Raw genomic sequence first — 20044 nt, 5'->3', positions numbered from 1 at the left:
CAAAACCTAAAAACGGAGAACTTTTATTTGATGAACTTACTGATGACTGTAGCCTGGGAATCAGATTCTTGGATAGCTCTGAGGAACTGTTCCTTAAAGGTAAGGGAGGAGCCAGAATATATAGTTTTTGCTGGGGAAAACAAAAAACCTGTGGTTGAACATTAATCCTAATGTTAACATTAATCCTCCTAATCACACATACACAAAAAAAAACAGACACCTCAAGTTAATGATTTTAGTGCTTTACTTTGTACGGGACAATGCAGGCGTGTGGGCTTATTGAAATTATTCCTTTGATATGCACCTTAACCACGGAGGGCCAGCATCCTGTTTTTCTCCAAACTGAATCCCCTCAGGGTGCAGGTGCGGGGTGGGGGGGGGTGCCTTTATGGCCACCATTTCCTGAAATGGCAGGTTATATCCTTTGTCCACAGTATCCACCCTGATTCCTCTCTACTTTTCTCAGAATTCCAATCTTCTGAGGCCCCAAGCCTTGCTGCTACCTGGGACCACTAATGTCAACCTTACTTTCTACTGTGGAAAGTGTAGTCTAGCCAGACCTGCAGACACTCAGAACCTCATTGTAGGTCACTGGCTGCCAACCCCTCGGGTGTCCACGTGGTTGCCTCTGTCTGGAACGACCCTTTTCTGCACCTGGAGCAATTCTGCTCATTCTTCAAGCCCCTGCTCAAAGCTCCCCTGAATTCTAGCACACGGGGTTACTGTGAAAACTGAGGTCACAGAGGTCAAACTCTTGGCACAGACTGGGTGGCTGTTCCAGGACAGCTCTGATTGTCACTGTCATGCCCTTACTCCCACCCCTCTCGGGGGGATCCCTCCCTTCCACAATCCTGTCTGCCTTTTACAGGCTTCCCTGATAGCTCAGATGGTAAAGAATCTGCCTGCAATGTGGAAGACCCGATTCGATCCCTAGGTCGGGAAGATCCTGTGGAGAAGAAAATGGCTACCCACTCCAGTATTCTTGCCTGGAGAATTCCATGGACAGAGGAACCTGGGGGGCCACAGTCCACAGGGTTGCAAAGAGCTGGACCGGACTGAGTGACTGACACTGCCTCTTACACATCCTCACGTTGCTGCATGGTGAGTGGTAAACTCACTGCTCTCCTCAATGAAATCCCAACTCCTTGAGGTCTCCTGCTTGTCTTTGGGGTCCCTTCCCTAGCTTTGGGCCTGGCACTTAGAGGATTCCAAGTGTATTTGCCCATAAATCCTTTTGTCTCCTGACTCGAGAAACAGTAATTTGATGAATGATCAGAACATCGTGATAAATTAAAATTCATTTTATGATGTGACTGTGGAGACAAAGACTGTGCTACTAGTGACATCATGTCGGGCTGATGACACCACTAATCATTAATAATTTTTGTTTCAAGACAGTGTCCTTGGCTTGATATACATGAGGAGAACAGTCCAGAGCCCCCAAGTGTGTCACAGCTCTGTAGTGTGTCATAGCTCACAGGGATGGGCTATGCAGCTGGTGTGGACCGAGCTGGTCTACTCCTTGGGACAGAAATTCATTCATCTCTACACACCTCAGCATCTCACTCAGTATATCTGGAAAACTGAAGTAATCCCTTTACCGGAAACTGGTGGTGGTGTTGAAGATAAGCGCAGAAGAAACCTCTTTCTGCATCTCTCGACTTCCCCACTGACTGAAAAGAACAGGCCACATTGTAGGAAAGTTCCCGGATCATCTGTGGGTCCCAGACATACTCCATGCCCACATATACCTCTGGGCAAAGCACTGCCATTCACCCCTGTGGGACAGCCCTTCCCCTCTATCCTGTGACCTCCTACTATTGTCCCAAATCCCACTTATACACCTTCTCTATCAGGTCTTCCTGGTCCAGCCCCTTGAGAGTTTTTCCTGATTCAACACTGGTCATCTTCACAAGGTCAAGGCAGTCCTAGGGCAGGCAGGAGGAGTGGGCAGGCAGGCCCCATCTCCGCAGCTCTAGCAACAAGATCTGCAGTGATGAAGCAATGTGCTCACTGGGTCTGAAGCAGGTCTTTCCAGGCCTTGAGCTCCAGCCTGTGGTATGACATGAGCATGGGCTGCAGACAGAGGCCCAGAGGTGAGGACAGAGGGTGGCTGGGAGCTGAGAACCAGGAGTAGGACTTCAAAAGCTGAGACGCCTTTGCACATAAACCCCTGAGCAGGATCCCAGGAATCCAGGGAGGAGCAGTGGATTGAGACTGGTGGAGGAGCTTAGAAGGCACAGATTTGGGGGACACTGAACAATCTGCGTGCAAACCCCCCTCCATCACTCAGTAGTGTGATCAAAAGCAAACCACTTGGCTTCTCTCAATTTAGCTTCCTTTGCTATAAAATGGTCTCCCAGGGAGCAGGAACTACTCTTACACCACTTTTCTGGAAGATGTGAGCCACACCACGAGTTGGGATCTCTAGGCACTAGTCTCAGGCCACCTGGGAGTTCTCTGGGTACCCTGCAGAGACGAGATTCCCACGCGGGGCGTTTCTACTTTGTGGTTTGCCTCTGACATTGTTCAGCTCAATTTCTCTAAAGGGTTTACCAAGTGCTCTAACATCCACGGATGCAATGTCATTGCATCGTCCCATCAGCCTCTTTTGCAGAAGGGCCTCTTTTGCACCTGGGGCCATGACTTGCCAGTCACTCTGTGGGGACCAGCGCTCGCAAATCCCGTCTGGCAGAGCACCCACACCGAGACCGCGGGCGTAGACGCCCAGGCCCGGAGCCCTCCCTGGGGCGGAGCGAGCCGGCGCGGGGCGGGGCCTTTTCGGATCACGTGACTCCCGGCCCGGAAGCGCTCGCGCCCGAGACCCCCGGGTGACCGGGTAGCGAGCTACCATCTCGAGCGAGCGCGGAGATTGCGGGGGGGACCCTCTAGTATCGCGCTCCCCGCATCCGCCGCCATGGCCTGGACCAAGTACCAGCTGTTCCTGGCCGGGCTCATGCTCGTCACCGGCTCCATCAACACGCTCTCGGCAAAGTGAGTCCGGGCCTGACCGGGAGGGGTTGGGGCTCGGTAGGGTCTGCAGCCGCCCGCAGGGGCGCTGACGACCCCCGCCCTCCTCCTGCGCCCTCCCCCTTCGCGGCTGTCATTTCCTGGCCTCACCAGCCAGCTCAGTTTCTCTGATCGGTTCACGCGGTTCATAGACCACCCAAGAGGTGCAAGGCACCGGGGAATGCGAGGAGGAGCAAGCAGTGTCCTGGGTGGAGATCCGAGCCCCTGCTTTAATCCCAGCCAGTCACTTTCCAATTCAACATCTTTAATGGGAGGGCGTTCCTCTCTGCTGCCCATTCCAAGGTGGCATCAGGGGCGCGGCCCTCCAGGAGCTGTGGGCCGGGGAGGGCTACGATAGATGCCACGTTAGCCGAGTGACCCGTGAGCATGGAGGGCTGCGATGACAGAGTAGGGGGTGCTCCATAGGCCCCTCCTGGAGAACTGGTTTCAGCTGGGCCTTGAAGCTTGGGTGGAATTTCTGCTGTGGTGGGAACCTCGAAGCAGGAACAGCAAGATCTAAGGGGATTGTAACTCGCTTCAAGTGGCCAGGCTAGATTTTATCCCACAATCAAAGAGGGGCTTTTGAGAAAGTGATTCAGTGAACCTGGTGGTCAGGGTGAAAAGTAATTTGCAGGAGGGAAAACCACTCCAGGGCTGCTGCAGAGCAGATGAGGGGACCTTGGAGATAGAGGTGAGGTGGAAAGGGAAGGGCCAGGTGGGAGAGACCAGGCGCACAGTGAAACCACAAGGCCTGACCCACAGGGTCAAATAGTCACTCCTGGGCTTCTGCCTGGGAGAACAGGAGTGTTGTTAACCCAGACAGGGCAGGCAGAGGGGGTTCTGCTCTGATGTCAGAGGGCGTGGTGCTCATGGGCCCGTAAGGACAGTTCTCAGAAGGTTGGGGGTTGATGACCTGGGGCTGTCATGAGACTGAGGGACCGAGCACAGTCTCCTTTTTGTAACAAGCAGGAGGCCCCGAGAGACAGCCCCTTCTCTTGATGGCCCTTTGGCTCTTTCTCTGTCCCTAGCTCGGCACCGGGCCTTCCTGCCCCCTGCCCACCAAGAACCCCAATACCCAGAGCCCAGCCTTTCTCTGAGCCAGTTCCAAGGTGCATGTGGAGGACAGTAGACAGTGACCCTCTCCCAGTCAGACCTCACTTCCACCTGGGTCTTGCCAGGCTCGAAGCAAAGGGGAGTCACCCCAGTCACCTGAGGGCTGTGCCCCAGGCCCGTGGGGTTGGTGGGGATGGTTGTATCTTATTTATTTTCTAGAGTGTATTTCCCCAGCGCACCCCATCAGTGATGTGAGAAATGCCCCAGAAGAGAGGTCTGGGAGAGAGGTCTTCTGTTCAATTCTTCAGACACGTATAAGGTACTTACAGTATGGAAGCCACTGCCTAGACGCAGGGAAGAAGACAGAAGTGACCAAGAGAAGGTCCTGGCCTTTGAGATGCTTAGAATCTGCAGTGGATGAGACAGATGTGTACATGCTTGACAAGCACAGTGTCCTCCCTTCTCCACAGGAAAGTGGACCTCTGGGTGGGGCCCACCTGTCTCTCCCATTGGGCTCTGGCCAGCCATGTCTGTGTCTTGTGCTGGGCTCCTGGGCCCTGAGGCCTCCTGAAGGGTGCTCCTCTTGCTGAGCGCTTAGCTGTAAAGGAAACTCCACCGGAGGTCTTCCATCTCTGTTAGGATCTGCAGGCCACAGAACAAGTCACTGTCCATCAGTCCCACAAGTCCAGGCCTCAGTCTGGTGCTTACAGGGTGGCTGTGATGTGCCATGGCCACTGTCCCAAAGGAGAGCTGAGTTACTACTGAGGTTACCTGTGTTGACTCAGCTCCTTCCTTAAAGAGGTCAAAACCAGTCTGGTGAGAAACCAGAGGATCCTCAGCCCCAGGAGGGTTTGCCCCTGGAGGCTACCTGAGAGGCCAGAAAGAGGCTTTCAGGTGGGGACCCAGCCTTTGCCTGTGACCTGATGGGCTTTTCAGGAGCCTCCCTACCTGTGACAGGCCCTAGTATTGGACCCTCAGCAGTGTTCTGAGGCCAGACTGTGAGAAGAATGCTCTCAGAGAAAGAACATGGGAAAGCATCGGTGTACATCCTGATGGGGATTATCGATTTGAAATCACACTCTGATCTCCAGTTTCCAGCAGGGACAGACAGACGGGAATGTGACCACAGCAAGTAAGTGCTAACCAGCTAATACCCAGAGAGAGAATAGCATGTACCAGGTCCTGCCCCAGCTGCCTTTCGTGAGTTAATGAATTCTCATAATCACCCTATGAGGTAGATACATTTCTTGTCCCTGGATAAGGAAAGTGAGAATCTGGAAAGAGTAACTTGCTTGCCCAAGTTCAACTGAGCTATGAAGTGGCAGAGTTTGTATTTGAGCCTAAGTAGTCTGGTTCTAGAATCCATGCTCTTAACCTCCAGTATGAATGAAGCTGGGGACTTCTCTAATCATTCTCAGGGGCATTTAGAGTTGTTAGAAACATAGAAATTATCCATTCTAATCCCCACAATTTACAGTCAAGGTCCCAAGGAAAGTTTATGTGTGTATATGATTCAGCTGGTTGGTGTCTAGAACCTAGGTCTCAGCATTTTGGTCCAGTCCCTCAAACTTCCTCTTCCTTGGGGCTTCCTCTTACACCTCCCTGGACAAAAACAGACAAGCATGTGCCTATGGACGCTGTAACCCTATCAGTGGCATCTCCCCTCCCTGCCATCAGAGTGCCTTTGCTCTGGGCCCGGGTGGCAAGCAACTGAAGCCTCTGTCCCAACGCTTACTCAGGGTTCAGGTTTAGAGTCTCTAGTAGCCTTTTGCAGTGTCTGGGCTGTCGAGTGAGCATGTTTCCCTCCCCGGCTTCTTGGGAACTGAAGACAGCGGATGAGGAAGTGGGCGTGAGCACGTGCTGCTGCTGTGCTGCGACCATAGGTCAGCTGTCTGCTGGAGGAGGTCACTGCCCACTCAGGAGGATTGGGTGCCCTGCAAGGAGCCAGCCTGCCTGGGCTGGGCTGGACTGGGCTGGGCTGGGGGTCACCTGAGTGCAGAAGGGAAAGTCATGGATCAGGCAGACCCCTGGGTGTGGGCAGAGGTCCCCTCCCTTCTCCTTTCTGTGGCTGCTTCTCCCCCACTACCAGGCCTTCTGCTGGTGCGCCTCCTAGAGAACAGACATTTCGGCCTCCCCTGGCACTGCGTGGGGCTGTCTGCCTGAACCAGTGTGCCTTTTGGAACCGCATCCTCCTGAATCCAGCTGGGGTTCTGTACGTAAAGAGCCAGGGTCAAGTAGATGCTCACTCAGGAAGGCTCAGCTCCCCTCCTAAACTTCTGCAGGCTGTGAAGCCCACCCCCCCATGAAGGGCCACGGGGCCATGTTCTCCAGCCACCAGACCCGCTGGGTCCTGGTACCCTGCAGGAAGGGGGCAAGGGGCCTGCGATCATGGGCCTCGATTGGGAAAGGGCTGTCAATCTCCTTTCTGTTCCTGCTCTGACTTTCTCACCTTGGCAACTGCCCCTCCCCCGAACCCTGTGAGCAGCACAGGATAATTGCTTCCAAGGGGTTAATGCTGGCTGGAGAAAGCCTGAAATCTGGAGAAAGCCTGCAATGGGGAGGGCAGTGTAGGAGAGGAGAGAGCATGTGGTTTGGCAGCTGTGGGATTAGATGAGTCACTGGGCCTCTCCAAGCTTCAGTTTCATCTATAAAATGGGTACAAAATCCCTGCCCCACCTCTTAAACATGCTGTAAGAGCTCCTGAGGAGAGTCTTCTTATCCTTAAGAGACGGAAGGGCTGTCATCATTTCTTACCACGTGAGCCACCTGCTGTGACACCCCAGAGGGTGGAGAAGCCCTGGGGCCCTTCTTAAGGTCCAGAACAGGAGAAAGAGGCTGACTCACCAGGATGTGAGCAGAAATGGCCCAGATTCTTCGGGAAGGTGACACACAACTGACGGATCCGAGACAGCCACACCAGCCACTTCCTCAGCCTCTGACTGCAACCCCCAGCCCCATGCAGACACACACACACACCCCTCTGGGAATGCTGAGCTTGGAGTTTTGACTGGGCCAGGCCACGCCAGCATGACTCATCCCCCAGGAAGGCGAGCCCACCCCGCAGCCCTCTGAGGCCCAGGGAACTCAAGGAAACCCGCTTCTGCCAGTGGGAGGCACTTCCTCATGTGGCCTCAGCCTAAGCCTCCTGGGTCCCCATAGGCCTCCTGCCCTAGGGACCATGGCTATCCCCAGAAAAGAGTGTCCAGAGAGTGGAGGGCCCACCTCAGCCAGGAAAGTGGGAAGGATCAGGAAGAAGAAGGTGCTCAGTGTTGAGGAAGGAGCACAGAGCAGGGGGTGAAGGCTCACAGGCACTAGAACTTCCCTGTGTGCCCAAGCCCTCTCTGGCCCCTGGGTTTCTTGTCTGTGAAACTAGGAGCTTCCCGAGATGATGGCCGAGTTTGTCCTCCTCTTTTCGGCACTCTGGCCCTCCATCTGTTCTGCAGGATGGGTCGCAGAGGAGGGACACTCCCTGGAAGCCTTCAGGTGGAGCTGAGCTGGGGCCACACCCACCCAGCCCAGAGGAAAATTTTGCAATAAGGAGTTCATGATCTGAGCCACCGTCAGCTCCCTGTCTTGTTTTTGCTGACGGTATAGAGCTTCTCCATCTTTGGCTACAACGAATATAATCAATCTGATTTCAGTATTAATCATATAGTGATATCTACGTGTAGAGTTGTCTCTTGTGTTGTTGGAAGAGGGTGTTTGCTATGACCAGTGCATTTTCTTGGCAAAACTCTTAGCCTTTTGTCCTGCTTCGTTTTGTATTCCAAGGCCAAACTTGCCTGTTACTCCAGATATCTCCTGACTTCCTCCTTTTGTATTCCAGTCCCCTGTGCTGAAAAAGACATCTTTTTTTTTTTTTTTTGGTGTTAGTTCTAAAAGGTCTTGTAGGTCTTCATAGAACTGTTAAGCTTCATCTTCTTTGGCATTACAACAGCAGAGGAGAAAGGGAGAAGAGACAGAAAAGAACTTTCATTGACTCCCTGCCATCTGCCAGGTCTTTTATGTCTTATTTATTACTTTTGCGAGTTTATCAGTGTTGGCATCATTATCCCCCTTTTATAGGTGAGAAATCTATAACTCATCCAACCTGTGACATTCAAAAGTCTGAAGTCTGACCTTTCCATATATCCTGCTACCTTTTCTGAAAATAAGTTCAAGCAGGTGGGTTTGGGCCTAGATCCACCCGTTAACTGTATGAGGCTGAAACAGCTCTCTCTCGCCCAAGTCCCCGTCTCCAAAACAAGGGTCCTTGTTATGAGACTTAAACCACAAAGCCCACGTGAAGTGGTCAGCCAGTTCAAGGAGAAATACAGATCTGGTACAAAGTTAGTACACAATGAACTGTGCATTTATAAATACACGTTAGGGAAGCGTTTTTCAAGGAGACAAGTGCTATCCCATTGGGGAGTCACTGATGTCACCCCCAGATGAGCCAGGGCTGGCTTTTGGCCGTTGTTCTGTGCTACCTGAGGGCTTCTGTAACTGCACAGTGAGCCAAACCTTTCCCAGGGCCAAGTTGGGAAGCCTGACTCCTTCCCAAAGTGACTGCAGGCCTAAACTCCTCCCTGGCCCCAAGAGGCTGGGTGGGGCAGCCTGTCCTGACACCTAATCCCTGGGGCTGTAAGCCTGCCCCAGTCCCTCAGATACAAAAAGATTCCATTTCCCCTGCTGGGAACCTGCCCAATCCAGTCTGTTCAGGCAGACCCAACCCTTGGAGAAAGGAGACAGCACCAGGGGAGGGGAGGAGGCTTTGCACCAGCCCTCCAGCGCTCCTTGAGGTGCCCATCCCTAGGGAAGGGCAGGCCTGGCTGGTCCCACCAGCAGGGGGCAACTCAAACCAGGTGGCAAATTAGCACTGTGCATTTGGACTGTAGTCACCACCTACCCATTTGTCTAGTGGGGTCTAGAAGTCCATTCATGAAACCCAAACAGTTTAAATTTGTGTATAATTAGGTTCTAGGAGCAAAGAAAGCTGTGGAAGTTACTGGATGCTGAGTTCATATCCTCTCTAGTGACAGTGAGTGTGGGACCAGAGAGTCACACAGATGTGAGTTGTGACTGTCAAGTGCACAGGCAGTAGCCCAGCGGGAGTTCCAGGAGGTGGCCCCACCGCCAGATCGGAGTCTTCTTGAGCCTACCCGTCTGTGTTCTGGGTGCGGCCCCAGGAGAAGGGGCTTTCATACCAGCCCTTGTCCTAGGCTTCTGGTTGACCATGAACTTGGCAAGACCTCCCCTGTTCCTCCTGGAGGAGCCCTGGGAATTCTCTCTCTGACCTGCTCACTCGCTCCAGGGCCATTGTCTCTGTGCCCTTGGTAAAGCTTGACCTCTTCATTTGCCCTGCTTCTCTCTGTTTCACTCAGCTGCCTCATCCAGGCCCTCCGCCAGGGCTCTGTCTGTGACAGTGAGTCTGGCTGGAGAGTGGGCTACCTGGGTAGGCCATACACGTGGCGGCTGGCCCACGTTCCGGGTCCTGTCCTGCACGGGGAAGGATCCCCAAGCCAGAATCTACTGCAGATTAGGCAGAAATGAGACCCGTTGGAGAACAGGCAGTTTCTGTCCTTAGTGGGGGCTTTCTTTGCCCCTTTGGTACTGGGTCTGGTTACATCCTGATCCCCCGACCCAGATTTCCTCTACGTTCCCAACCAGGCACATTAGCACTTCTCTTTAAGGGCCCATCAGCTCCCCTTTGACCTCCACTGTTCCCAAGCAAGCACTGTTCCTAACATCCCTCCTCACATCTTTGGGAGTGGATGGGGTCTCTCACCTTGAGATAAGTCTGCCATAGCCCTGTTTTGTTCACTCGCCCTAGGATGTGTTCAGGTTTCTTTGTAGATGTGGTCTCTGCCTCCCGCTTCGTGCTACCATCACCGCTCAGCCCGCCCTGCCTGCTGCCTGCATCTGGGCATCATGCCCTTGCCCCAAGCTGTGGGAAAGAGCTCCCAGAGAAGCCCTGCCTTGTGTGTGTTCCTCGCTGAGCCGTGTCTGACTCTTTACAACCCCATGGACTATAGCCCGCCAGGCTCCTCTGTCCATGGAGATTCTCCAGGCAAGAATACTGGAGTGGGTTGCCATTTCCTTCTCTAGGGCATCTTCACAACCCAGGGACCAAACCCAGGTCTCCCTGGTTCAGGATCTTTGTCAAACTCAGATCTGCAAGCGGAGTGGCCCCTGCTCAGGGCACAGGAGGCAGAAGGCTTCCCTGCCCTCTGGGAGCTGAGGCTTGTACAGAGAGGAGCTGGAAGATAGGTGGGGATCACAGTGTAGCTGCTCTTGACAGATATTGTTAGGAAAGACATTTCAGAAGTCCCAGGTGGCGCTAGTGGTAAAGAACCTACCTGCCAGCACAGGAGATGGAAGAGACGTGGGTTCGATCCCTAGGTCAGGAAGATCCCCTCATGTAGGAAATGGCAATCCACTCCAGTATTCTTGCCTGGAGAATCCTGTGGACAGAGGAGCCTGGTGACCCTATGGCTGATAGAGTTGCAGAGTCGGACACGATGGAAGTGACTTAACACACACACACACCTAAGCCTTATACTTTAAAGATAGCCACTGCCTATGCGTGGGGTGCTATGGTCCAGAGTGGGGGAAGCATAGGTAGGTCAATGACCCATAGAAAGTAGCCCTAGGCCTGTGTTGACCTGAGTCAGCAGTGTGATATGGCAGATACAGTCCAAGCCAGGTCAACTAACCAGGATGTCCAACACGTGAGAGGGGCCTCCCTGTTGCCCAACTCCATCCAGGCCAGATCACATGCCTTGGGTCTGGGCTTGGCCCCACCGGAGCACTTCCAGAAGTCAGCAGCCAGGGAAGGAAAGGTTAGCAAGGGCAGGGGCTGCTTAACCAGAAGATTCAGAAGGTGGAAACATCTCCAAATATATGAAGGGCTTTCAGATGAAGGAGAGATTCAATCCCAGGGACATAACACAGCCCAGTGACAATGAAATTCAGGGGCAAGAGCTTTAGTGACAGACGTTGGTCAGTGCAGAATGGTTGGTAGCAGCTGCCCAGAGCACTGTGCCGTGACAGGTTCTGGACTCAGTGGGGCCACATGCCAGAGTCAGCCCATCTGCTGGGCGCTGGCTGGCGGGCCACTCCACAGCGCCATGTCCTTGCCACCTGCTTCTAAGCCACTGCTAGAAAACCCTGCCAGACCCTTCAGGTTATGTGAAGGTGACCAGGCGGTCCGTGTCAGGTGGGCGTTTCCCAGGGCCCATGTGACCCGCAGACCAGGGACTCGATATTTTTTGAGCATGGGTCCTTTGATAGTCTGGTGAAGCCTAGAGTAGTGTTTTGAAGTGTGCAAATAAAACACCAAGGATTACAGAAAAACCTAATTGCATTGAAATAAGATTATCCAGACATTAAAAAAGCCAGTTTGTAATATAGTAACAGGTATGTGCATGCACTTCTTAACACATGAAATTATAAGCAGTGGGTCTGATTACTGTAATTTTTGACTAGTGAAGAGTGTAAGTGATACTTCACAGTATCTACAGTGACTTGAATGTGAAAATGAGAATAGCTGTGATTTCCATGTGTGACAGAGTTGTAGGTCCTGCAATAGTGTATTTATAATTTGAAGAAATGCTAAATTTCTGCTAGCGGTTCATGAGATTTCAGCTAAAGGTGCCCAGGCCCCCACTTTCTGTCCCAACTCCCAGGTGAAGACCGCTTACTGTGAAGACTAGCCCCTTCAAGGGGGAACCCCACTCTGGGCCGAATCCCCTAAGTCTGGCCTCTTGGCATCAGGAGGCGTGAGCTCTCTGCAGGCCTGGGACCAAGTGGGAGAACCCGTGCACTGCAGGGTTTGACTTTCTCTCTGTCTGCTGCAGGTGGGCGGACAACTTCGTGGCCCCGGGCTGTGGAGGGAGCCAGGAACACAGCTTTCAGCATCCCTTCCTCCAGGTATCTGTGCCTCTTCTCTCCCAGCTCTGTCTCCCAGGGCTCAGGGCAGGTCCCCCCGTGAGGCCTTGCTGTTTCCTGTCCTAGGGGTGGAGTCCCCCCTTGCTCCCTACTTCTCTGCCTCCCTCCCCAGAACACAGGCCAGGGTGTGGGGTGCCCCTGGAAGGGGCCAAAGGCCCTGTTCCCTGTAGGAGGCCTGCACAAGTCCTGGTGCGTGGTCCTGTCCTGGACACCTTGAGGCCAGCCCTCACCATGACAAAGTCAGGACCCGTTTGGAAAAATCAACCCCTAGTGAAACCTGCTCTCCAACCATGGGGAGCCCAGACCCACTAGGACGGGGCAGGCACCATCAATGGAAGGTGCCTTATTGCTGGACTGGGAAGTGGATGAGACAAATTTCAGCCTCAGTTCTGCCAGCAACTTGCTCTGTGACCTTAAATAAGTTCTTGAGCCTCTCAGGGTCTCAGTTTCTCCATCTGGAACTTGACCAGGAAGTGGCCTAGACTGGTGGGTTTTCCGGCCAGGCTCTATAGCCTTAGGGTTTCCATCGAGGTGTCTGAGGCGCTAAGGAGTAGATGTAGGCAGCTCCCACACAGGAGCTCTGCGTTTATCTGTTTTACATGTTGGGTTTATAGGTTATCTCTTACTTGAAGAAAGATGATTTTTTTTTTCATTTTTGTTATGGGACTTCCCTGGTGGTCCAGTTGTTAGGACTCTGTGTTTTCACTGCCAAAGGCTTGGGTTTGATCTCTGGTCAGGGAACTAAGATCCCAAAACCATGTAAACTGTTAGTTGCTTAGTCATGTCTGACTTTTTGCCACCCCATGGACTGTAGCCTGCCAGGCTCCTCTGTCCATGGGATTCTCTAGGCAAGAATCCTGGAGTGGGTAGCCATTCCATTCTCCAAGGGATCTTCCCAACCCAGGGATCAAACCTGGGTCTCCTGCATTGCAGGCAGATTCTTTACCATCTGAGCCACCAGGGAAACCCAAAACCGTGTGGCATGGACAAAAGAAAAAAAAAAATTAGTTGCTGGTGAACCTCCTTCCAGCTCTGAACTGGCCTGGTTCCATCCCTGCAGGCAGTGGGCATGTTCCTGGGAGAGTTCTCCTGCCTGGCTGCCTTCTACCTACTCCGGTGCAGAGCTGCGCGGCACCCAGACACCAGCGCAGATCCCCAGCAGCCCTTCAACCCTCTCCTTTTCCTGCCCCCAGCCCTCTGTGACATGACAGGGACCAGCATCATGTATGTGGGTGAGTCGCCAGGCCAGGCTGCCAAGGGCTCAAACTGTGGCCCCAGGGGGATGCTGGTGAAAGAGCTTCCCCCACCCCCAGCTCATCTTCAGTTCAGTTCAGTAGCTCAGTCGTGTCTGACTCTTTGCATGGACTGCAGCATGTCAGACCTCCCTGTCCATCAACAACTCCTGGAGTTTTCTCAAAATCATGTCCATTGAGTCAGTGATGCCATCCAACCATCTCATCCTCTGTCTCATCCTCATCAACTCATCTTCAGCACCCCCTTTACACACACACACACCCCTTTACACACACACACAGAGCTCATCTTCAGTTCCCCCTTTACACACACACACACACAATCCTTTACACACACACATACCACCAGCATTCACTGAGTACTTAGCACGTGTCAGCTGCCTTCAGCTTTGAAGACACCTCAGTGAACAGAGCAGCCTGGCCCTCAGGAGCTCACATCACACATCTGTCCTCTTCCAGCGCTGAACATGACCAGTGCCTCCAGCTTCCAGATGCTGCGGGGAGCCGTGATCATCTTCACAGGCCTGTTTTCAGTGGCCTTCCTGGGACGGAGGCTGGCACTGAGCCAGTGGCTGGGCATCCTTGCGACCATTGCCGGGCTGGTGGTGGTGGGCCTGGCCGACCTCCTGAGCAAGCACGACAGCCAGCACAAGCTCAGCGAAGTGATCACAGGTGTGGCCGGGGACAGGCGTCCAGGGGTTGCCCCGCACAGAGTCAGGGGAGAAAGCATCTGATAGGCTCTGCTGCCTGCCAAGCCTCGGGGGAGGGTGTGTGGGGTACCAGCTGTTGGCCTGCACCTGCTCTCGAGGTGATGGGAGCAAGCAGGGCCAAGCAGCATGAGAGAGGGGTGGGTAAGAAGTGGGAAGGTCGGAGAGGGAGAGGGCTCAGGCTACGTTTACTTACAGCCACACAACCTACGGGATCTAGGAGAGGAAACGCGTGAACGTTTACTGAGCACTTACCCAGTGATCAGCCGGCACTCTGCACTGTGCTCATCATCACCGTCAGTCTTACGGCCCCGGAAAGGAAGGCCTGCAGCAGTTTTACTGTGAAGTGCCACCCTGGTCCCTCAGAGGCAGAATTAAGCCAGAAATATCCATCTCAAACCCCATTGCTTCTCAAAAGACCCACTTACCCCAGTTGTGCAGCCCTCAGACCCGCGGGCCTTCTGGAGCCTCACCCGAGAGGGGAGGGGTAACAGTGCCTGCCCTGTTGGCCTGCCCCACCCCTCGGGGGCCAGGAGATCAGGCTCAGGGATGCCCTGCAGAGTCAGGGGCTGTGGGGGGCTGTTCCGTCCCTGAGGGAGCTGTCTCCCCGAGCCCTGGCCTCACACTGGGCCCCTCCTTTTTGCCACAGGGGACCTGTTGATCATCATGGCCCAGATCATCGTCTCCATCCAGATGGTGCTGGAGGAGAAGTTTGTGTACAAGCACAACGTGCACCCACTGCGGGCGGTCGGCACAGAGGGTGTGTATGAACACTGGCTGGCAGGGGGGCGCTGGGTGCAGTGAGCCCTGCAGGGTGGCACGTGGAGAAAAGGTGGTGAGGGCCCGGTGGGTGCTGGGGACCTCTGGGAGGGCTGAGCCTGCCGCCTCCCATCCTTCCCTTCACCACGTACATGTTGACAAATACTCTGACACGTGCCATGCACTCAGCCAGGAGCTAAAGGAGGACAGAGGCGAAGATGAATAAGATGCAAGCCGCACTTTAGGGAAGCCGACCACTTCCTAGAGCAGTGGGGCTGCTCAAAGAAAGGAGCAGGCAGTCCACCCTTACTCAAGTGATAGTTTACTTGCCAAGCATATCTAGTGTCATGGCCCAGGGAAGGTGGCATTTGAGCTGCAGGTTTCAGCAGGCAAGAGTGGGAAGGAGGGAACTGCAGATGCAGAGGAGATGTGGGGAGCTGGACATGAGTTTGGAAACCAGTGAGGAATAGTTTGGGCAGGGGTACACATTTGATGTTGGGGAAATAACCAGGAATTGAATATGTCAGGGCCACATTGTAGAGAACCTTGTACATCAGGCAAGCGGATTTAGATCTTAAATGACAGGCAGGGAAAAACTACCAAAGGTTTTTGAGCAGGAAAGTAAATCAAAATCAGTGCTTTAAAAATGTAATACTAACAGGGTGGATTAGAGCAATGCAATCAAGGTGTGACCCTTAGTCTCTACGGGGAGCTGGTTGTGCCTGGCGCACTGTGAGCCGAGGGCCTACGACAAAACGTGAACCACCTACATCGACTATGTCATCAAGCACACTGATCGCTTCCACTTATTTTTTTTCTAGCATGACTTTCAGAGTGAAATTGAAAGCATCAGTCACTCAGTCGTGTCAGACTCTTTGTGACCCCACAGGCTGTAGCCTGCCAGGCTCCTCTGTCCATGAGGATTCTCCAGGCAAGAATACTGGAGTGGGTAACCATTTCCTCCTCCAGGGGATCTTCCCCACCCAGGTGTTGAACCCAGGTCTCTGGCATTGCAAGTGGATTTTTTACCATCTGAGCCACCAGGGAAGCTACTTCTGAGTGAAGCAGTGCCTTGATTTACATTCCAGTCCAGCTCCTTGTCACAGACCAACGGCACTGAATTAGAGAGCTGTGTTTCTCCACACTTGGGAGAGCAATGTAGTGCTTGCAGCCAGCCAATCCTTCTGTCAGTGAATAGAACCGAATTTTAAGAAACATCAGACAGCATTGTATGTTGTAAGGATAGCTGTTTTGTGGCAGTGCGTACATGACTGTGCACTGGTCACAGTATAAAATGTATTTCCTGTTCTTGGTCCAGTCAGAAAACACAGGTTAAAAGTGGAGAAGGGGCAGCCAGAGCCCATTCAGTAGGCAGTTTTGAGTTTCTAACGAGCAGGACACCTCCAGGACCTGAAAGGAAGGAGCTGGTTTGAGGGCGGCTTGGCAGGGGTGGCCAGAGGTCAGCGGAGCCCTGGCACGGTGGGACCAGGGCTCCAGCAGAGAACCTGACGTGTCCCTCCACTCCCGCAGGCCTCTTTGGCTTCGTGATCCTCTCCTTGCTGCTGGTACCCATGTACTACATCCCCGCCGGCTCCTTTAGCGGAAACCCTCGCGGCACCCTGGAGGACGCGCTGGACGCCTTCTGCCAGGTGGGCCGACAGCCACTCATTGCACTGGCGCTGCTGGGCAATATCAGCAGCATCGCCTTCTTCAACTTCGCGGGCATCAGCGTCACCAAGGAGCTGAGTGCCACCACCCGCATGGTGCTGGACAGCCTGCGCACCGTTGTTATCTGGGCACTGAGCCTGGCGCTGGGCTGGGAGGCCTTCCACCCGCTGCAGATCCTCGGCTTCCTCATCCTCCTGGCGGGCACCGCCCTCTACAACGGGCTGCACCGCCCACTGCTGGCCCGCCTGTCCAGGGGCCGGCCGCCAGCAGAGGAAGGCGAGCACGAGAGGCTGCTAGGGGGCTCTCGGACTGCCATCAACAGTGCCAGCTGAGCCTCCTGCGGGGCCTCTGCCACCACCTGGACTCTCCTTGTTCACCCTGAGGCTGAGGCCACGTGGGCTGGTGAACCTCAAGTGCTCTGTCCCCCAGGCCTCACCCCGCCCCCTCCCCACTGACCCCCACCCAGGGCAGCCACTGCCACAACATCCAGGTCTTCCTTTGTCACCATCCCATGCAGAGAGGTGTTACCCAGCCCCGTCTGAGGCCTGAGTTCCGTGCCCAACCCCTGCCAGGCTTCCCCAGCCCCCCAGACCCCCTGGAATACTAGAGCTAAATCATGGGGTAGAATTGAAGCAGCCCTAGGGCTTCCTCTTAAGTCATAAGCTAAATGTGGTTCTCCCAGGAAGAGAGGTCAGTGAGCAAATTCTAACAGAACTAAGTACCCCGTTTTCTACGACTTGTAAGATATTCCCTAACTGGAGACTGAAGTTTCAGCTGGGGTCTTGCTGCAAACGCTGTGTGCTCCCCAGCCCTGTGCCAGGTTCTTCTGGGCCTTGGCTCCTGCTCTGTACAAGGTGTCCATGGTGTAGGACCAGCCTGGGGAAGGAGGAACAGCCGTTTATTGGAAATGCCTCCTGCCCACGGTGCTCCTCCTCGCTCACACCCCCGGGCCTGCCCACCTGGGAGAGATTACAGGGGGTTTCCAGGCAGCCCTTGATAACAGTTTTTATGAAGTCTGATTCAGCTTCCATTTTAAAGCTGAGGAAGCTGAGTACCAGAGTTTTAAGCTGTTTGGCCGAAAGGGCTCTCCTGCCCAGGGCTCTGGCCATGCAGCTACGTGATCGGGTGGCAGGCTGGGGTGTCGAGGGCATTTGGGCCTCAGCTCCACCCCCAGCACCCCCACTGCATGGAGAGCCCTCCAGGGTGATGGGTCTCCCAGGAGTCTACCATTCAGAGTGATGCTGCTATCACTGCTCTCTAGTTAGTTAGATAACTAACATGTTAGTGCATAACAGCCTGCACAGGCAGATGTGGATGAGAAAACTATGGCCCAGAGAAGGTCAGGTGATGTCCTCATGGAGGCAGCATTCCAAGTGCGGATTGCCTGATTCCAAACCTGTGGCCCCACCTACGATACGAGTGTCTCTGGGATCTTTGGGCGGAAGTACGTCCTGTGCTCTTGTCCTCCAGGTAACCCACCCCTGAAGAGAGGGTGCTGGTAGCAGGGACCCCAGGGAGCTGAGCAACCCTTCTTTCCAGTGGTCCTCACTCTGTGGTAGTTTCTGGAGCCTCACTTCACTCCCTGGGCAGCTCTATCATGAAAACAAAACACCAAATGCCTTCCTTAAAATAGATCATGGGGAAGGAATCTCTTACTAGCAAAGCCCTCAGGCTGTGGGGATCCAGCAGGTTCTTACCATCCTGTACCCCCAGCTCTGAGTTTCAGGGGGCCGTGAGCTTCTCTGGGCCATGGTGTGTATCACAGGAGGAAGGAGACGGAGAGTGAGGAGGTGGGGACTACAGCTGCTTGGGGGGTTTACAGTGTTGTTTCAGGGGTTTTATTTTTAAAAACAAAGGGAAATTGGCAATACGGACTTTTCTCTTCAGTGAGAAGGAAGAAACACAAGGGTTAGGACATTCCTGGAGGTGATGTCTAGAATGTCAGAGTGGAAAAACTCTAATGCACCAGAGAAATCATCCAGTCCCAACCCCCATTGTTCATGTGAAGAAGTTGAAGCCCAGAGAGGAAGACACTTCTCAGGAATGCACAGAGCCAGGGACTGGCAAAGCCAGATTTGCTGGTTCTCAGTCCTTTCCCATCCCGTTCTCCCATCGGAGCAGGGCTGGGAGTCCAGGACTGGCTAAAGTAAACAAATCATGGACCATGTGGATTTTAGCATCGAAGGGTTGTGGAGTGAGGGGCAGCAGAGCATGGGGAGGGGGAATCATAGTCAGGCCTGCCACCCACGCAGGCACCTGGCTTTAGGTCTTCACATCTCTAAAATGGGGAGGCCAGGCCTCACAGGATGGCTGTGGGCATTAACCTAAGGTAATAAATGGAAGGTACCTGTAAATGCTTGCAATGCAGTGTCCTGTTAGGCTGCTCTGCCCACCAGGGTGGCTGTCAGGTGCTTAGGTCCCAGAGAGCCCTGATGCAGAGCATCAGTTTTGCTTGGGGTTGGGGGGATCTTCTGTTACAGTATTGTGGAGTAGAGTGTAAACCTCATGTCGATTATAAGATAAAACAGGATGCCTTGTGAAATTTTTATGTTGAACCTAAGTACCCCTCCGGACCGTGGAGGTGTATCCTCTCTGTCCTGGTGTCTGGGGGGCTTCAAAGGATGAGTGTGGGAGGCTGTGCTGTGTTGTTCTGGTCATGGGGGTGGAGAGGATAGGATCCCTACTCTCCCACTGAGCCTCGAGGGTTGTGGGGGACGTCTGCAGCTGTGGCCTACTGCTCTGAGCAAGGTAAGGGGGCCCTGGACCCCAAAATTAGAATTGACTGATAACAGACTTATCAGTTCAGATACAGTGTTATTCAGGCCATCTGCATTGTGAACTTACCAGTCCCTGCCTGATTCATAGTGGTCCTGGAAAACCCTGGGGCTGGAGCATCCTCCAGGGCTGCCATCCAGGCCCTGGAGGAGCCCTTGGGCTCACTGCCCACAAGAGAGACTTAGGACTGTGCCAGGCGGTTGCATTTGCCTTCACTCGTCCAGAGGTCTCTTAACAATTGAACCGCACTCAAGATGGTCAGAGTCCCCTGATGAGGATGGTAGGAGGATTGGACCAGATGGGCACGTGGTGTTGGGGGGAAGAAGCAGAAAGGGAGTCAGAGACCTGTGTCCTCAGCCCGCCCCTCCTTGACTGTGGCTTTAGACAAGTGATGTTACCTCTCCAGACTTTGGCTGCCTACAAGAGGGAGGTTCTTTGCTTCCTAAGTGTGTTCACCTCCCTGATGTGCTTGCAGATTGATTTTGTTCTTTCATGTTTCCCTTGGTTAAGAGCCCACCCGGCCTTATGTTGACTACATCCTTTGAAAATCTGAGGTCATCAGGGGGTTTCTTCTATAGCCATAAAAGTTTATAGATCGCCCTTCTTCAGTAAGAACTCTCAAAAAAAAAAAATTTTTTTTTTCATGTTTTAAAGAATTTTTATTGGAGTATAGTTGATGTAAAGTGTTGTATTAGGGACTTCTCTGGTGGTCCCATGGTTAAGACTCCATGTTTCCACTGCAGCACTGCAGGAGGCATGGGTTCAATCCCTGGTCAGGACACTAAGATCCTGCATGGCACATGGTGCAACAAAAAATAAAAAAGTGTTTTGTTTTTGCTGTATAGCAAAGTGAATCAGTTATACATATATCCACTCCTGTTTAGATAGACA

At 53.4% G+C, this 20044-nt stretch overlaps 1 protein-coding gene across 1 annotated transcript; it reads left to right on the top strand.

The window, feature by feature from the left end:
• The first annotated feature begins 2913 nt into the window (after positions 1 to 2913).
• SLC35F6 (solute carrier family 35 member F6) lies at positions 2914 to 19995 on the top strand. Its single transcript, XM_061433054.1, has 6 exons — positions 2914 to 2994; positions 11901 to 11973; positions 13052 to 13223; positions 13704 to 13916; positions 14601 to 14711; positions 16241 to 19995. The coding sequence occupies exons 1-6, from the start codon at positions 2918 to 2920 to the stop codon at positions 16708 to 16710; spliced, it is 1116 nt and encodes a 371-aa protein (XP_061289038.1). The 5' UTR covers positions 2914 to 2917; the 3' UTR covers positions 16711 to 19995.
• Positions 19996 to 20044: the final 49 nt, after the last annotated feature.

This window comes from Bos javanicus, chromosome 11, assembly GCF_032452875.1.
Source record: "Bos javanicus breed banteng chromosome 11, ARS-OSU_banteng_1.0, whole genome shotgun sequence".
Lineage (NCBI taxonomy): Eukaryota > Metazoa > Chordata > Mammalia > Artiodactyla > Bovidae > Bos > Bos javanicus.
Note: the sequence above shows the minus strand (reverse complement) of the source record. Positions and strands in the feature narration are given on the sequence as shown.

Bases quoted from the DNA above. Each gene is read 5' to 3' on its own strand.
- SLC35F6 (XM_061433054.1), top strand. From the start codon at position 2,918: ATGGCCTGGACCAAGTACCAGCTGTTCCTGGCCGGGCTCATGCTCGTC. The intron at 2,995-11,900 runs GTGAGTCCGGGC...TGTCTGCTGCAG, and splicing joins ATCAACACGCTCTCGGCAAA to GTGGGCGGACAACTTCGTGG. The intron at 14,712-16,240 runs GTGTGTATGAAC...CCACTCCCGCAG, and splicing joins GCGGGCGGTCGGCACAGAGG to GCCTCTTTGGCTTCGTGATC.